This window comes from Scomber scombrus, chromosome 10 (assembly GCF_963691925.1).
Source record: "Scomber scombrus chromosome 10, fScoSco1.1, whole genome shotgun sequence".
NCBI lineage: Eukaryota > Metazoa > Chordata > Actinopteri > Scombriformes > Scombridae > Scomber > Scomber scombrus.
In genome coordinates this window covers 28672840-28693032 of record NC_084979.1, presented here as the reverse complement: position 1 = coordinate 28693032, position 20193 = coordinate 28672840, and the positions used below count along the sequence as shown (strand labels likewise).

General features: G+C 39.7%; 1 protein-coding gene across 1 annotated transcript; it reads right to left on the bottom strand.

The window, feature by feature from the left end:
* Positions 1-3223: 3223 nt before the first annotated feature.
* Positions 3224-9043, bottom strand: sypa (synaptophysin a; the record flags this gene model as incomplete). The annotated part of the gene is made up of 6 exons (XM_062427174.1): positions 3224-3289; positions 5035-5250; positions 6310-6501; positions 6620-6818; positions 7173-7297; positions 8963-9043. Coding segments are annotated over 6 exons (879 nt in total), but the record flags the coding sequence as incomplete, so codon positions are not given.
* Between the last annotated feature and the right edge of the window lie 11150 nt (positions 9044-20193).

Sequence of the window (20193 nt, the reverse complement as noted above, 5' to 3'; positions counted from 1 at the left end):
GAAACCTCAGACATGAAGAGTATTTATGTCTGAGGTCATGAGGTATACAGTCTATAATATCTCTGATTGTTTCTTAGATAGTCATATGCTTTTATTGGGTCACATAAAAGCAGTAACAGACAGGCTCATTAAAAAAAAGATTAAAGGCAACATTGCGCTGGTTAGTTGCAGTAGCACGTTTTATTGTCATCATTAGTCGTAAACATAAAACTCATTTAAAGTCACTGGACGGGTATTGAAGGGCACAAGCGAAAGTCAAAGGCCGAAATAAGAAGACAGCACATGATTGATCACCACTGATCTTCAGTTGCTTGTTGGCATAAACAAAATCATGGCATCATATTTCAGCCTCCCTGAACGTGTTCATGGCAACAGTCCAAGGAGTTATTACTGAATGTGTCTGTGTGAATAAATGCCAAGTGTAGTAAATGATGCAGTGTATTTTTGTCAGTATGGCAGATTACTTCTAAAGGTTTGTGTTTTTGTGTTCCAGAGGATGAGCGTGAGCAGGTGGAGAGGCTACGCTGGCCGTCCAGAGGGTACCTGCAGGAGCTCAGTGAGTATCAGCAGCGCCGACGTAAACTACGCAAGTCCCGCTGCATTGTCATGTGACCCCCACTTGGACGCCAAAACCCTGTGGAGAACAAGGTTGGGGGAGAGCAATGGGGAATAGAGAGAGAGAAAATAATGACAGAGTGAGACGAGTCATCAATGAAGAAACAGAAGAAAACGTTTTTACAGTCTGTCCTGCTGGTTGAAGGTCTGATTCTGAGAAACACTGCTGCAGTGAACACATCACGAGACTCCTTAACCGACAGGACAGTGTCATCAAGCAGTGACATACGCCACCGCGACACGCCTTTCTTCCCCCGGAGCAATGACTCTGTGTCCTTTGCATAATGACTATTCCATCATGGGCGATGCAAAATGACACATCCTTAAACCCAATATGAATATAAAATGACTGGCTGGCCACAGGCTCTTTGGAAGATTATATTTCTGTTGGTGGATGCAAAAATGGTGGATTTCAAAGATGCAAAGCGACACAGATGGCTCCATTACAAGTACAGATACATTAAATGACCACACACCTGTTGGAGGACAACCCAGGATCCTACAACGGACTGTTTCAAACTACAGTAACGGGTAATGTGACTTCAGGTTGAACAAGCGGGAAGGGGTTTTAAGGGGAGTCCACACTGGGTTTTTTTTTTTTTAAATTTTAATTATTACGTCACGTCTCCAGAATGACATCACTTCCTGCGTTGATATTTACATGCAGCAAGACAAATAGCAAACAGCCTGGGAAGGTGACGCTGGGTGGGTGGACGCACGTTTGTCGGTTTCAATTCAAGTTTGAGTCTGGTTTGGATCTGATTTGTCTTGAACCCAGTCTGAACGGCTTCATGGTGGTGGACCGATGGGAATCTGGTCTGCTAATTGGTGGGGAGGGGGGGCAAGGGGGACATATCAAGGTGGGCAGGGGGCAGATCATTAGGTTCAATAGGAAACATGAAGAAACAGTTCAGTCTATATTATATATATCTGTTCAAAGTGATATCTATACAACACAAACATACATTCTCTCCACATATTATGTATTTTAATATGAATAACTCTTATCACCACTTGATTCGGAAGTTTTCTTTTCGTCAGCATTGTTTAATTGTTCTTTGATGTTTTGGTGCTTTGTTCAAGTTGTGGATTTTATTATTTATAACTCTTTTTTTAAAATCATTTACACATCAATTCATTATAGTGAACATCTAAACTTCACCCCCTCCCTCCCTCCCTCCCTCTTACAACCTTCTTTCCCCCTCTTCCCAAAAACCTCCCACCCACCCCACCCCATCCCGTTAACTTCGGTTGACTTCGCAGACAGACAGGAGTGTTGCATTGTGGGTAGGTTGCAGGCGACCCACTGTTGGTTCACTCCGACGTTGTCTGTGAAAGAAACAGGACAGAAAAGTGATGAAAAAAGATTCCTGAAATTATGTTTTTGAGACATCTTGTCAAATAAAGAAAAAAAAGATAACTATGGAATTATCTGTATTATAAAGTCTCACTTATTAAATTAAGTATAATGCCCATTTCAACAGCACTAATTCAATTCCAGTTACTTCTATTTTTTTCTCAACACTTCCCACAGAAGACCTACCTCTAAAGGGAGGAGGAAGTCCACACACTGTAGCCACCAATGCAGGCATAGTTTTAATGGGATATCAAGAGTGACGGTTCGAGCCTGTCTGAAGAAGAGAAAGAGGCTCGAAACATCACTCTTGATATCCCATTAAACTATACCTGCATTGGTAGCTACAGTGTGCAGACATTCTTCTTCTCTTCTTCTTTCCTTCTTTACAGATTTAGTTCTGGATGACTACACAACCCCTTCTACTAAAGGGAGGAGTTATTACCTTTGGATATAATAAGTGTTGTAAGTGTTTTTCAGCAGAGTGGTGAGGATGATATGAATCTGTTTTTTTACTCTTGCAAATGGTGCTGTGGAAATGGACGTTATTCTAAGTTTATTGACAGCATAAGATCAAGGTATTGGTTATTTTTGTCCTGATGGTGGCTCTAGAGGAATATGAGGCTTGACAAAATTATAAAAATGTATCCTGTGGGGCTTTTTAGAAGTCCTGCACCAGTTAAACACTTATAGGCTGTTGTCAGCATGTACAGCATGAGACTCAACCTCCTCCTTCTCAATCCTCCTTTCCTACACTGTCTGTGTCTCTCAACTCCAAGCTCATCTTTTTTAATTGAAGATCTTTAAAAAGGACTGACAAATATAGTTTTGTGTTAAAAAAAAGGCTCAGTAATTTCCTAAAACAGCTGGTCACTGTAGTGTTTAACAAACAAACAGGAGGAAATAGTTCATTTGTGTGAGACTAATTTCAGCGATGGATGAATCCTCATTGGTACTCTAGTGAGTATTTCTGGCACCAGTTCGGTGTGTGTGGGATTGAGTCAAAATAAACTACAATGTGTTTGTGGTGATGGTAATGAAGAAACATTTCCCAGTGCAGCAGTGTGGCTCATTAAGAGGTCTACACCACAGAAGAAGATGATATATCACAATACTGGTTAGCAGATAAATCATTGTTGGTTTAGTTCTTTTAAAGTGTTAAATTATTTAGTTCATTTTCTTCAAATGTAATGGACCAATCAGGCAGTGATCCTGACTTCAGCTTCCTATGTGACTCACCAGCTTTCTGTCAGTTTACATCTGATTGGAGAAGGAGGTAGGCGCCCCCTGCTGGCCGTAGCCCTGACCATACTCTGCATCCTGGAGGACACACAACGGCAAACAACATGACATGATGACTACCGTATGTAACTATCTGTGTAGTGTGTTATTCCAGCAGTCAGTATACAGGAAATTATTATGTGACCATTTTTACAGGAATAGAAAATTATACAAGCCAAATGTCAACAACAAATGTCAAAAGTCAAACTGTGACTGTAGGAAGCAGTGAAATGTTTTTTTAAACATTTTTTTGTCGTTAAGCTGTCCCACTATTGTCCCTATTTTTACACAATTGTTTCAAGGTTTTTTTTCCCAACAAGTTCACTTGACTGCACCTTTTCCTGCTGTCACATGATCGATTAGGTTAGCTCAGCTAGCATTAGAGCTAACAAGCCTCTCCACTGGCTCTTTTTACCATCTTACAGGATAAGTAATGTTAGTGTAGTTAGCATAGCTAGCCAAGGATGCATTTAGTTGTCTTCTTCTGTCACATTACCCTCACTATGCGCTCCTGTGATTTAATTAAAAACCAACACAACGTTTCAACCCTGAAAGGTCTTCGTCAGGTGCAAAAAGAGGAAGACCTTTCGGGGTCGAAACATTGTGTTGGTTTTTAATTAAATCACAGGAACGCATAATACAGTGTGTGGGTGTCTTCCTTTTTTTATCACAGCTGCAGTTATTTTCACCCAGCACCTGTTAAATTAAGTTTAGATGTGTGTGCACATTCAGTTTTTGTACATTACCCTCACTTGGCATGTCTTAATAGTGCCTCAAGAGTGTTGTGTATCCCTCTTCTTGAACTACAGCTGCCTCTATACTGTACGACAACAACAATCATGTGAGTTTATTGCATGTAACATTGTGCCTTAGATTGTGAACAAGAGGCTTAAGATGCCTGTGCAGTGAGCTTTGGTAGTTTGTTTTGGAAACTCAACAAGAACCCTGTAAAGAAGAGGTAGGCCTTTTCCAGTTGATCCCCTTAAGAAAGACTCGATCCTCAAGAAAACTGATCAGAGCATCCTCTTGAATGCCCGTCAGAAACCCCCTATCACCCTGGGAACTCACACAGACAAACATACTCTTTCAATGTCTTTGAAGACCTTTGAAAAATTGAGTCCCTCCTTGAGAATCCCTGGAACCGCATAAGAAACCTTTTTAATGGCTACTAAAAGTTCCTCAAGAACCCCTAGAACCAAGATAACAGTAACAATACATTTAAACCAAGATAACAGTAACAATACATTGTAATGCACTTTTCATTCAGGGTGAAAACCCGAAGTGCTACAGCATTAATAATATAGAACACACAACATAAAGAAAAAAGTAATAAGAGTTAAGATGGAAAAGCCTTCCTGAATAGAAAAGGTTTTCAGCCCTTTCTAAAAGAGACTAGCGCTGGTGCTGCTCTCAGATGGTTAGGAAGGCTGGTGCAGCAGAGCATACGAAAAATGCCTATTAATACTAGGTGGAAATGTAAAGGCCTGTAATTGGATAACACGTCAGATACAGATCATAGGTTAATACCAGGTGGGGATGAAGCCTCTGTAAAGCTAGGAGCTATCAGTGTCCCTGTGCTTCCAGTTTTTGTGCTACAATAGGCTAAACATGTATCCAAACCAATATCTGCACTGGACTCTCCTCTGACATTCTGTAAGATGGCCAACGAGAGCCTTTCCCTAAAGGTTGGACTGTTGTTAACTACTGCAAAGCCACACTACACAGTCAATCACATATTTTCTTGTGAGTGTTAATTAAGGATAGTTAGCAGGTAGGCTGATCACCTGGTTGTATCCTTGCTGGTTGTAGTCGGGTTGGTAGCCTCCCTGGTTGCTGGCGTACGGGTCTTGTTCATAAGCCCCCTGCTGGCCGTAAGCTTCTGGTGCAGCAGGCTTATCCTGAGGAGGTGGAGCTCGCATGAAGGGGGCAATGATTCCTGTCTCCTTAAATACGAACCAGAGGTTTCCCGCCCACAGAACCAAGTTAATGAAACCAAATGCCTGGAAAAGGATGAAGGAAATTCTTATTATATTTTCTGTTAAGGTAGATACAGATACCGATACAGGACATTTAAAAAAACAAAACTATACAAAATTGTGCAAAATGTGTTCTCCTCTAACATAAGGAGCCATAGTTGTCAAGTATTAGTTGCTTCTAAACACAAGCAGCCATAGAAGAGCCAGAAAATTACTTTCAAAAAACCAGCAACAACATCTGAACACAGATAAGTGAATCTGACCAGAAACCTTCAATTCGTGTTGCTACATACAGTTTATTGCTGGTACCAAAACAGTGTTATGAAGTTTGATACCGAACCCTACCACTCAAAAATCTGACCCAGGACCTGACCCAAGGCAATGGAGAGATAATATATCTTATCTACTTATGGAGGAGAAGCTAGAAGACCAGGAGACAGATGTTTGGGGTACTTTGCTGAACCTGCTGCTACCATCATCCATCATACCAGATCACTCTGGATGGTGCTATGGACACATTTCAGTTGATTTCTGTGCATGTTTTGATTCATTTTCCATCCTCTTCTATTAGCCTTACCAACTGACCTTCAAACTTACACAGAGCTGAGGTGGATTAGAAAATGTGGACCTGAGATATGGTACAGATCAACTTAATGTGTTACTTCCCAGTTCCTAGTGATGGATGGTAGCCCACATGTTCTTTCGTTTGTAGCACAGAGAATCAAAAACTATGAAGTGGTAAAAAGAAAAGGTACAGAATCTCTTCAGGAATCTAAAGTCCCTCTGGATATACCACGACATGGATGACTAGGAATCTTAACATACTGATTGATGCTGCTGTTCTTGTACGGCTGCTTGTGTTTAGTCATTGTTTTATATTTAAGAAGTGTTTAAGTGTTTTGCATTTAAGTATCACTAACTTACTTATACTGTATAACTTGTTTTTTACTATCTATACCGAAATGTAGATATGTGCACTAGTTGTACACAAACTTTGAATGACATCCAGACTACTGCAAGGTAGGAGATGATCAGAAATGTTGTCCTGAGCTACAGAGGCGTCAGGCCCAGTGGAGGTCTTACCACAGAGGTGTTGAGTCCAGACATGACGGGGTCGTGGACTTCACGGCAGCGGTTCACCTCAACTTCGCAGGCAGAGATCAGAGTGATCACTCTGTCCGGGTCGGTCGCTGTCTTCACGTCGGACAAACCTTTAGCCCAGGCTGCCGAACTCACAAGCCACATGAAGGCAAACACCCCAGTCACCCCCAGGTCCTAAATACACACACACACACACACACACACACACACACATGCATACACACAAAGTATTTGAGTGATATTTCCCAGTGGTAACCTGTCAGCAGCTTTGTTAAGTTGTAAAAGAACTTACAATCAGTGGGCCTTTGTTGTTCTCCTTGTACTTTTCATAGAAGAAGATGTAGATGCTGAGAGCCGCTGTGGAGTAGAGGAAGGCAAAGACGCCGATGGTGACAAAGAACTCGGCCGAGGAAGAGTAGTCGCCGACAAGGAAGATACGCTCCGATTCTCCACCCTTACAGGTCGGGGCATCAAAATACTCCTGGTGGAGTCTGAGAGAAAGAGAGAAGAAAGAAGGAAGTGAAGTGTGTGAAGTATTTTTTTAGCCACATTAGCAGCTTGACACTACAAATATTGAATTCTGTCAGTGTGTTGGTTCAACTCAAAAATATGTCAACCACTGTAGGATGGATAAATAGAAATTCCTGTTATCCTTATGATGAATTCTAATTACCTCTAAAATATCTCTAAATCTTAGGTAGTGTGAGATAGTTTTAACAAGCATGTACATACTGTTTAGTTTAAGAATATTTAAAGGCTAACAAGGTGTAGTTTTATAGCCGTTGAGCCTCACAGGATGTACGAGTCAGAGTCAGTATCAGGAAAGATGTTTTTGTCGTACTGACCTGAATGGATACTCAAACTCCACCTCAATACTCAGGTCGCTGTCCGTCCGGTTCTTACAGTCTACCGCCACCCGGAACATCCCAGAATAACTCCCACAGGTGGAGAAGGCAAAGATGGCGAAGAACTTGAAGAGAAGGAAGAAAAAAAATGATGTAAGTAATACTCTTAAAAACATCTCTATTGTGGTTAAAAATATGTATAATGAGTCACAGCAGTGTTGTAGAAGAAAACCAAAGAAAGAATATTAACAAAAAGAGCTTGGCACTAAAAAGACTGTAGCGTTGAAAGATTGGATCTTGTCCCCCATCAATTACATTGTAAGTTCATTATTAATGATTACAGCAAGAGAAACAGGTTTCGATGTTCATTTGGGCTTCTTCTGTTTTAAGACACGTGAAAAATTGTGAAGTCGTCCTTTAAAATTCTGTCGTGTGTTGCTAACGGTTACAGATGCTAAAGATTAGTGTTGAGAATACAGATTTTACAGTCTGCAGTGTGAATCAGTATTATTTCTGTGACTTCATCATTTTTTGAATTCATTACGCTGTGATTCACACCTCTGATTTATTTCTTCTCCATAGCAATGGAGGCCGAAGCTCATGGGTATTGTAGTATTCTTAACCGTCCGCCAAAACCAAGGATAAAGGGTTATTTCTCAGAAACAAAGTTGAACAGTTGAAAAAGACTCAACTGACTTAAATCAGTAACAGAGGAGTCAAACCCACAACTCTGACAGTGTCAGTGCCTCGCCCAGCAGCTCTGTTTGCTTTGATATCATCATCACCACCACCATCATTATTATTGCTGAACAACCAGCTTAGAGAGGCTGTGCCCACACACACACACACACACACGCACGCACGCATGCATGCACGCACGCACACACACACTCGCAGCAGGGATTGAACAGAGAGTCTGACTGTGACCATCTGCTCAGTGTGTGCTTTATTGAGCTTCTACAGTGAATCGTATTGAGTCTTTTTCAGCTCAGTATGCCTTGCTCATGGGTGAGGTGTGTGTGTGTGTGTGTGTGTGTGTGTGTGTGTGTGTGTGTGTGTGTGTGTGTGTGTGTGTGTGTGTGTGTAGATCCATCTGTGGAGGTTAAAGGTACTTTAGCAGTTTTTTTGTGAGGAGGTTTCAACCATGATTTCTGATTTCTTTTGAAGGACAACACCTTAAAAATGTTCTCAGTACATTTTTGGGACATTCTGAAAATGTCCTGAAGATTTTCAGAAGGATTTGTGTTTCATGATGTCACCTTAAAATGTTCTTAGAAAGGTTTCGAAATGTTGTCACTACATTTTGGGAACAATCATAACAATTAATGAAAATATCTGCATCCTTTTACAAAGAGTGTTTTTGAGACTGTGAGACAGATTTTAAGGGAATATCAGAACATTTTTAATTACAGTGTCAACAATAGGATGTTGTTTGGGAACGTCTTCAGAATGTTCTCAGCTAGTTTTGGAAAGATCATCTTTAAGATTACTTACAGAACATTTTTCAGGACATCTGAATAACCTTGGAAAATGTTTTAAGAACATCATTTTAGAAATATTGTCATCAGGAGAATCACCATAGAGTGTTTTCAAATGGTTTTAGGAAGACTTTCAGGATAAATGGAGGGACATTTAAAAAAAAAAATGCTTTCTGAACAAGTAGGGAACATACCCTCAGAACATTTTAAGGCTAAAACAAACATTTATGTTCAAACAGTGAATCTGATACAATAAAACAAACCATTAAACATATTTTTTGTGTGTTTTGTGTGTGTCTCTGACAGACTCACCCATTCTAAGACCTTAATGAAGCCCAGAGGAAGCTTCAGCAGCCTGAATTGACCCTGGGCCACCAACTGTAGAGAGACAGAGAGCACATGTTAGTTATTTATAGACACACTGATATCTCCTGTTTCCGTTACCTGAGTTCACACTGAAGGTGAATATTAGAGTCATTGGACACAAACAGATGAACAGCATTGTAGAGCACGAACACGATAAACACATGAACACATGTGCTGAAGTCAAAACAACATGTCCTTTGTTCTCATGATGCTTTACAGATGTTGGCTCCCAGAGTTAAAATGGAAATGGCAAAAAAAAGCTTTTAAATTCTCCTGGAACAAAAGGTGACTTTATAGGATGTGTCAGCTAAGTTTTTATATTTTTCTCATTGTCAACAATTTAAAAAATAAGAGAAGAATTTTAAGAAGTATTGATTTGGTCTAGACGTCTATCCACTCTAACAGCTGTCTAACTTTCAAGAAATACTGTACATTTATGTGTAATACAGAATACTTTATTAATAAAAAATGACGTTACATACTTAAAATACTTAACTTAATGTAAAGTAACAGTAACAGTAAGTATATTACTACGATAAGTTAAAGTTGAGCCTACGTCTTGTTATGTGTAGTATTGTCTTTTTGCATATTATGTTGTTATATGGCTACAATTTAAAATATTTGTATATAATAGAGACTAAAGCTGCAATGATTAATCAATTAGAATTTCAGTTTTTATTAAAGTCAGAAACAAAATAGTTTTGTTTATTAAGAGGTAGATAGTGGAAATATATAGATAGATGGCCTTTCCTGTGTTCGAACAAACAGATCAATACTTCCTCTCATGTTTCAGTCTGCTGTCTTCAGACCCGACACAACTGATGTGATATTTAATATTTAAATTGCAGATCATTCACTACAGTGAGTCTGTGTCTGTAAATCATACCAGAGTCCATTAAAACAAACTCAGTTAGCCAATAAACCAACCAATGACCTCCCACTGATCGTAGCTCTAACACTAATCAACCAATCAAATCCGTGCATTCGGACATGCAGAAAAACCTGACTGACAGAGAGGTGGCAGATAAGAGGAAGCTATTTCACATGGCATGCTCAAAGCTTTCTGTACTGCACTTTATTTTAAAATGCCATCTTTAATTGACATAAGAAAACAACATTTATTTAGCTTATTCTTATTTTATTTTAAATCCACAAATTCAGTGTAAATACTAATAAATGAATTCTACTGTATTTATTTGACAGTCTACTATCTAGCCCACTGGACACAGATGCTGATGTAACTACAATGCTACTTCAAGATACTGAAAAATAACACGGACATTATGATGTTCTGGACCTTCACAAATTGGACCTCAGTGAATTGTAATTGAACACTGCTGCTCTAAGAGGTGTGCTGGCTGTGGGAGCTTCTAAAGGTACCAAGAGTGGACTGAAGGTCTCCATAATTTTAACGACCACCTTGTGACCCTCTGTCCATAAGGGGAGCGTGAACCCTTTGGACTTTTTTTCCTGCTTTATTTAGTAAGACTATCATCAGATTTCAGGCTTAAGTTAATAGAACAGAAACAATGATATGTATTCATGTATGTATTGAAAATACCTAATTAACACACACAGTGCTAGTGGAAAAACAAAAAAAAGGGAATCTTTGGATGTAATATCTCAACTTGTAGACCTGCACACTGCTCAGAAGGATGTTTGACCTAAAGGTTCAAACCATACATTAATGTAAGTAATTCAATGATTATTATGAATTGAGTATAATAATATATTTATTTTTTGCGAGATGTGTGACTCATCCCTGTTTTCTTCTAATTAACTGCAGCTATAGACTCACACAGCTGTTGGAGGGGCTTTGGATGCTGCAGCAGGCACCAACAATACAAGACATCTAGACCACGACGCGTCCTGCTTGCATTCCTCCATTTTGAGATGCTTGTATTTAATGGTTACAGTTACTGCAGTGTCATATGTGCACATCTACCCCACCCTGTTGTAACAATGGACTTTAATAAGAAGAGGGTTTTTACTGTCCCTGGTGCGTACTCAGCTTCAATTCACATGGTTTTAATGTGAGTCATTATCAATGTAAAGCAGACCGTGACTGCATGTGTCCCTTGTAGTTACTGACATTGACTGTGGGTGGACTGGGAAAACAACTGTCTCTCCATTGCAGAAGAAATTTTCAGGAAAGGCTTTGTCAGAAGTACGGTGAGTCATTTATATTTTGTTCGTGTGCAGTACAAAAAAAAACCCACTTTAGTTTCTGAGAATATGAAAAAAGCGAACCGGTCTTACACGTGTCCTAACAGCACGTAAGCGTCCAACTGTCATGTCACATTGTATCACATCGGACGCTGTCTGTCCACACTTCTGTTTTGTCAAGTAAAAGATGGGAGAGTATTTGCTGCCCCATGTTTGTACTTTTTGAATAGAAAAAACACATTTTATATTGTGATATTTAAATGTTTCTTTACTGTAAAATGACAATAGGGCCGTTTCCACTGTAGGAACTTCGGGGTAATTTTATGGGGCTGTGACCGTTGGTGCATGTCTTCATAGCAGGAACCGCCCTGAAGGACAATCTCCCAGAACTTTTACGGTGTCATTTGGGGTATGTACTCCATGCAGCCCATACACTGTATATAAGAAATGGACGTAACATCCGTGACGTCACCCATTGGTTTGTGGACTTCTACTTATATGGGCATCAGGAGGGGCAAGAGGCGGAGCGGGGGAGGTTGCGAGGGCTGGATCTACCACAGTCTACACCGGCAACCTGGTGATGCTAATCAAGTTAGCTGTTACAAGTAACTATAACCACAAAACTCAGAAGAAAAATGTTGGTGTGAAACAAGTTCACGGCTATTTCCATACAGTCTATTTGTCCTCGCTCCTGAACCTGTGAATCAATCAACCTGTCAATCACGACGTAGCCACGCCCTAATGCATACCCTGCTTTATCGTCAAATATAAAATCAGGGAGGACAAAATGTCCCAAATGAACATCATACTGCATTGAAGAAGGCTTTAAACTAGCGATTGAGACCATAAACACATTTTGAAAACGTTTACTGAGGTTAGAAATCAAGTGAGAAGTTGGTGAATTCTCCATTGACTTGTATAGAGACGGAAGTCCTTTTGACACCAAAACAGTTGCCCCCTGGTGGCCTTTTGATAGAATGCAGTTTTAAGTTACTTCCGCGTTGGCCTCATTTCAGAGGACGGGAACTCCCCGCCTGGTGCAACCCCAGAAAATTCCTGGGTGGGGCTTGAGGTTGACTCGGTGCTGATTGGATATACTCAAAGCGGGATGTGACGTCAACAGAAAGCGCCAAAATAAGCGCCATTTTTAAAACCCAGCAATGATTGCAGAATGATTACGTCACCTCCGGAGTCCTATCAAGGTCCTACTGAGAGGTCAGTCCTACTGAAAGTTCCCGCTTCCTAAATTTTACCTGGAACTTCCTTAATGGAAACTGGACTAATATAGCCAACAGCAATTTAACCAGTAACTCCCAGCTCCATGGCGATCTCCCTCCAGCCAGCTGCTACCTCATTTACCTTTTTGTAGTGACATAAGGAGGAATAATAGAGACAAACTCCTCCTTTTAACAAAATGAATGAGCTGTTTATCATCCATGATGCGCTTTGAAGTTGAACAACAGGAGGTAAATAGAAACAGGGCGTCTGATAAAAGCTCAGCTCAATACAATAGAAAAACAAAGCAATCAAACTCACTTTGTCGCTGACGCTCACTCCCATCTCATTTAGTTAGGACACGATGTCACCTTGCTCTATTCTGTAGGCACCTCTCTGCTAATTTACCACAAATTGGCCCCATGCATCAGCAGCTCAACTCAGAGTACAGCAACCTGGATGTCACAGAGGAACGCCTTTAAAAATGAGTCTAAAGGTAATTATCACGAAGGTAATCATTAATTCAGGTGAGACGAGGTTGAAGAGGCCATGGCCGACTGTTTGTTATAAGCACAGGTAACACCCCCTAAACAAATCCCTAAATCCCCTATGTAAAGTAAGGTATTGTGCTGTGTGCAAATATTCTGGCACATGCCCAAGCATTGGAGAGATGCCACGAAAAAAAGGCTGCAAGAAGAAGAAGAAGAAGGAGAACTTCAGCAGTAATGAAATCGACATACTGTTAAATAGATTAAAACCGGGAGAGTCGAGGCATCAAGAGAAGAGCCTCCGAAATATGATTTAGTTAATTGTACTAATCCAAACCCATGTGTGATATACGCAGCAGAAAAACTGGCAAATGAGAATATGAAGACGATAAAAATAGAAAGACATTTGGAGATACTTCACAGAGTTGGCAAATAAACCTTTAGATTTCTTTCAAAGGAAGGCGCAGGACATTAAATCATCGGCTGAGGCCTCCTATATGGTTCCTTACTGCATAGCCACAGTGAAACAGCCCCACACTATTGCAGAAACACTAATCCTGGCTGCCACAGTAGACGAAAAGTCAGCAGAAAAATGTAAATGCAACATCCCCCCCCCCCCCCCCCCCTCTAAACCCAGCCATCACCCGCCCTGCGTAACAATAATGTTTCTCAAAGACTTAATGATATTTCAGAGAAACCTCGAGGAGCAGTATATTTGGAGACTAAAGGCAGCAGGAGGTTTCTCTCAGACGTCTCAGATCGAGCAAATTTGTAGGTTTGTTTTTCAGAAGTCCTTGAAGAGGTGACTTGCATGACTCAGACTGCTAAAATCCAAAAAACCCCTCCATGTTTCTCACTGTGTCGCAGCACATAGAAGACAATGAGGTGCTGACACAGATGTGAAACAATTGACTGTATTTATTCAGACACAGCTAGCTGCACTCATTGATACATTTGATTGCTATTTTCCATCAGAGAGATTCGACATATTGAGTGACGAACGTTAGATTTTAAATCCCTTTAAATCACATAAAAGGAATATATAATGGAGATAAGACTAACATGACGATATAAGGCTGCATGACTCTGTAAATAAGCTCTAGTAAATAGCTTTTGTATGAAATGTAATACTGTTTTAGGGATTGGCAATAAATCAGTATTATATTGATATCATGATATTTTTTAGATATCGTACTAGATTTTGGAAATCGTAACATTGTGATATGGAATAAGTGTCTTTTCCTGCTTTAAAAAGCTGCATTACAGTAAAAATGCAATTTTCTGAGCTTAACAGGTTGTTGTTATCTTCTTTTATCCACTTACTCATATATATCCACATTACTGATGATTATTTATCGAAAATCTCATTGCATACATTTTTTGTGAAGGAACCAATAGTCACCCCTACAATATATCGATATCAAGATATTTGGTAAAAAATATCGTGATATTTGATTCTGCCCATAATGCCCAACCCTATACTGTTTAAATAAGTTTTATGCATTGAGATTTAAAAATACTTTTAATAACATCAATGTTTTAGGAGTTTTGCTCGGCACAAACTCACAGGTGAGTTGTTGAATAAAAACAGGCTGACATTGATTTGTGTTTCATTGAATGATTAATTTACTGCAAGTGTTAGAATATAAAATGTCTGTGTGCTGCATTAATTAATTAATTAATTCTGCAATGCCTGTTCAATCAATATTTTCCGTTCTGTCTTTAGAGGGGGGGGGGGGGGGGGGGGGGCTTCCTGTACCATTCGGGGGGAATAACAGCAGCGTCTTCATGGTGGCGGTTCATTGAAGAGAAAAAAAAGGTTTTCATTGCAATCACATACACTTCTATTTAATTAACAATTAGCAATTTAGACTAATGTTGCAGTATTCTTGGTACTTCATCAGAGGCACTATTGGAAGTGTTACATATCATATGCCAATAACTGTAAATGCTTTGCTTTGTGCATCTACCAACAGGATGACATGGCTGCTCTGAGGAAATGGTGGCATGCCGTCTGGTGGCGCACTAATAAAATAGCGATGTTTATTGTGTCAGACGGGAATTGAAAGGATTTTGTAATTAAAGAGGAGCCCACCACATATGAGCGCAGAGACCATTTTAAAGTGTGTGGTTGCTCAATGTGCAATTACAGACATGGAAATAAGATTGCACATTTCACTGAGGAGGGAAGTGAAAGTGTGTCTGCTGCACCACCAACAGCTTCCCCTGTTCCTCAGAAAAGAAAGAGGGAGGAATCGGCTCTGTGAGTCACACATTCTTCCAATTCTCACTTTTTTAAAATGCCTTCTTCAGAGAATAACGACACCATATCTGAATGCATGTTTTGCTGTATTTTACGATGACATTCTGTTGAAACTTACTGGTATTTTTCTTACAGTTTCCAGGAGATGAACACATCTGGAAAGGCGACTCTAAACCTGATGACCGCCCCCCTCTTCATGTTTAAGGGTATTACTTCCTGTGCTTAAGTGTCTTGTAAGAGGTTGCAAGACAAGAAGGTCGAGGCCTTTATGAATCTGATCCTTTCAAGTGCTTTTCTGCCCCCTATTATTATCATTTTTGAAAGCTCTTTTTAATTTAGGAGTCTTGTTACTGTAGATCAGGGGTGTCAAACTCATTTTAGTTCATGGGCCACATACAGCCCAATTTAATCTCATGTGGGCCGGAGCATTATTTATTTAGTGTATATTATAACTTTACTATAATGAGCCTAAGATGTCTTAACATGCACAACATTTTTGCAGCAAGGTGCCTCAATCTGAGGTTACCCTGGTAAGAGATATTGATAAATATGTGTCCAAGACCACACATTGCAAGTTAAGTATTTAAAGTTGGACGTCCACATAGATCAGAAGCCTTGACTGAAGGTGACGAGCGAAAATAAGCGAGAAATAGCGAAGTGTTTTATTGGAAAATGGAATTGCTTTTCTACTTTTCTTCTTTGTTATCCATCGGGTTGAATTGTTCCCCTACAGGCCATAAGTTTGACCCCCTGCTGTAGTCTAATGCAGGAAGAAAATGAGGCACCGACACAGATGTGGAACGTCACGCTGGGCTTAACTAGTCGCACTCATTGCTACGTTTGATGGCTATTCTCACACAGAGAGATTTGACATTTTTGAGTTTCAAAAGCTGGATTGTTTCAGTGTGAAAGGTCAGAGTCATTTCTGGAGCTGTGACTAAACTCCCGCTGAAGAAACAGGAGCTGTTACAGCCGAGCAGCGACATGAATGCGTCGCATTATCTTCATTTTAAGGGATCGGCATCTAATCTGAATATCCTGCTGAGGAGGAACGAGCATTTTGCTACTCGTCCCTCTCACGATCACACATGAGTGCGAAGCCGCATTTGTGTCTTTTCACACAAATAAAAACAACATGCAGCTCGACATGCAGGCTGCGCTCTCCTCCTCTTCTACACCGGACTGGAATGCAATGCTAAAAAGGCAAGCAGGCCACAAGTAAAACTAATATGCACAATTGGATATTTGGAGACATGAAAAGATAATTAACTAGCACATACTGGACCTAATGAGATTTGCTGTGGAATAGATCTGATGTGATTAACAAAGTGAATGTTTGAATTGATGGATTGACTGTTTGATACACTTAAACACAAGCCTACTACTCCTTCTGAATCTAATGTGATAGGAGCCTGTTAATTCTGTTAAATGCACTTATTTGCATATCTCTCAATTATTTAACATGTGTATTTGTTTTCAATAACATATGAATAAAACAAAGCATCGTTGGAATAGCTGATTTACAGTTTGATTGTTTCTTATTGTGCGGTTATATGTTTTAATATTTACCATCTGAATGGACCGCAGATGAAAATAAGCTATAAACTAACTCTGGTACAGTACATCAAATGGCAACAGTTACGTTTAACACTGTACATGATCCCAATAAAGAAATGACTACTACTACTATATATTCAGGATAGTATAAGATGATGGTCTGAAACATTCATTTATGCACAAATTGTCTCTAATCTTGGTTTATAGATGAGGCTTAATGTGAATTGAGTCCTCATCGTCTCTTTTTAAACCTACATGTCCTGATATCTTTTTAATTGTCATATTTAAATTGTCATATGCACAAGAAATGTAGGATAATTACTTGATTACTTAACTTCAGTAACCTTTAAAGTTAGAGATTGAGAACAGAAGTCGTCGAACAGCCGACTGGGACTTTACGAACATCCAAGAACAGCGAAGAACAGCCCCGACCTACGCCCCTTCACACTCTGTATACTACCGCTTGGCGTGTTATTGTGTGTTTGTCAGGTCAACTTGACCCAGCGTGTTCCAGCCAAGATTCGGGTTTACTGGAAGCCTAACTACTTTCTCGTAAGAGCTGGTTTCCTGATCTCATTTGGGATATCAATATGGTAAACACAACTCTTACAACTTAAAAAGGCTTGTTGCGACATCCCCAACTGGTGTAACTATTGACCTTTCGTCTCTCTTGTTGTTCTCACATTCTACTATTGGCGCTTTTCCACTACACAGTTCCAGCACGACTCGCCTCGACTCGCCTCGACTCGCCTCGGTTCTTTTTGCGTTTCCACTAGGGAAAGTACCTGGTACCTGGTACTTTTTTAGTACCTGCTCTGGTGAGGTTCCAAACGAGCCAAGCCGGTACTAAAATGTGACGTTGACACACTACTGGCCGCTGATTGGTAGTTGTCGCTGGAAGCGTCATGAGCCGTCCCACACAAGAATCAAACCCGGCCTTTTTAAATACCGGCAGCAGCGTTACCATAGTTACAGCCATACGGCTCAATTTTCTTGCTTTGTGTGAGACAAAAAGCCTCATACAGCAGCAAGTACACCACTGCCTCAATGTCCTCCATTGTTTATGTGTTTTGTGTCGCGTATAAAACGAAGTCACGGCAGTTTCGCGGAGCCGTGCTATGACGACCCCGCCCACGTTGAGTAGGTACTTTTTTGTAATGGAAAAGGAACCGTACCGTGCCGAGCCGAGGCGAGGCGAGGCGAGGCGAGTCGTGCTGAAACTGTGTAGTGGAAAAGCGCCATTAGATCCTCTACAATAACAATAAAATGTGTGACAGTTTTTAGCTCAAGCTTGCTGTACTGTATGTATTACCGGGTCAAATTAACAGACTGTTACTGAGAAATATTAACTTTTTTTTTTACCGAAAGTAGGTAAAATTTAAACTTGGTGATTGTTACATGTAGATTAATCGATTCATTGATAGATGCAAAATTAATCAGCAACTATTTAGATATTTGAATAATGATTGTTGTTCATTTTTTAAAGTGAAAATATTACAATTTGATACTTTGGGTTTATGGCTTTTGGACAGATAAAAGAAGACATCTCAGGTTGTATTTTGGTCTTTGGGAAACTGATTAATCTATAATGGAAATAATAGTTATTTGAAGCTGTCACATTTGATTCAGGGAAATTACCTCTGAAATATGTAGAAATATTTGTCTGTAATTGCAGTAATCACTTCAGTTATATTATACGAGTATGATGTGAATATTATAAAATGCTTTACATGTTAACAATCTCAATGGAATCCACACAAAATCATATTTTATGGATATTAGATAAATAAACTGTCTCCATAACAGAGTCTACAGCACAAGTCTCGGATTATTATTGAAGCAATAAAGTGATATAAAGATAGTTCATTATTATAATGGATATAATGGGTAATATATTGCTACTATAAGCCATATTGACCAGAATATAGTAGAAAATGATGGATAAAATATAAGAAAATGATAAAACATGACAGCAGGATTAACCGTTCATAAGGAAAGCTGACATATATAAAAAATATTTGTCTATAAAGCTAAATATTATAAGAGTATGATGGGAATATTATTAAATGTAATCAGAATAAGATCTAAAGAAACCATGAAGTTAACAAAAGTGAGAATATGACTCAACACAAACCGATCTGCTTATCTTAATATAAGAATTATTCAGGATTATTACATAATGGACATATTATTCCAATGAAATCACGCGAGAATGTGATGAAAACAGTATAAAATTGTTAGTTAGAGATGAATAATCTTATAAAATCTAACAGAATATTATAAAAATTCATAAAAAGCAAATGTTTCCTGCAGGGGACAGAAGGATGAATGTGTAAGAATATTACAGCTGAAATAAATGATTATTATGAAGGGGATTAAAGGGGAAAATATTAGGATAAATTTACAGGAATATTTAAGGAATATTCCAGTAAAGAGTCGCTGCTGGTCTCCATCTTACAGAGGCAGCAGCTGCTGAAGAGGAGGAGGAGGAGGAGCAGGTGACAGCGGGTTATAACCGGGTTAAATAATACGGGAGCAGCTCGGGTGGGAAACATGTTAAGTAAAAAAAAAAAAAAGGGGGAAAAAACGAAGAGAGGAGAAGAGAGGAAAGCTGGTTAAAGCCGCAGCATCAGCATCAGCATCCCGAGCAGAGAGGAAATACTCCTCCTCCTCCGGCTGCCATTTTACAACCACACACACACACACACACACACACACACACACACACACACACACACACACACACACACACACACACACACACACACACACACACAAACAGGTATATCATTTCATTTACACGAAGCTGCTGCAATATTAATGTTTATGACAGTTTTATTTTGGTTTATTTCGGGGCACCTGCAGGCAAAACGCAGGGCCAAAAAAAACCCCATAAAAACCAAACGCGCTCCTCCCTGTAAAAAAATGTCTCCTGCAGCCATAAACACAGACAGTACGTAAAAGAAACAGCGACCATCCCCCGGATTGTATGAATATATAAATGTATTGCATCATGAAACATCAGCAGAGATGTTGCAGATTCATTCTCAGCAGAGATAAAAATGGACGCAGCGTTTTTTCCCTCTTTTCCTCTAAAAAATAAACCCCAATAAAATAAATAAAACCCGGATCAATCTGCCTGGTTTCTGACACCTGCCCCCTTATTTCTCATGATGTCTCAGTTATTAATTATAATGATAAAAATGGTGTGATGGCTCCGTGCCTGCAGCCGTGATGCGGCCCGACACAGAGACGCTTCTCCAGGAGACAAACACAAACATGAAGCCCCGTCGGGCCGCCCCGCACCACGACACGAACACACCCCTGAGCACCAACCCCCATCACATACAGACATGATGAGGAAAAAATTAAGAGATGTAGCCTATTCATGATATATATTTTTTTTTTTAAAAAGAAGCTTGAATGTTCAGTGTTTGTACCTGATTTACGATGTCCATCCTGCCGCCTGTCGAGAGGAAAGTGGAGAT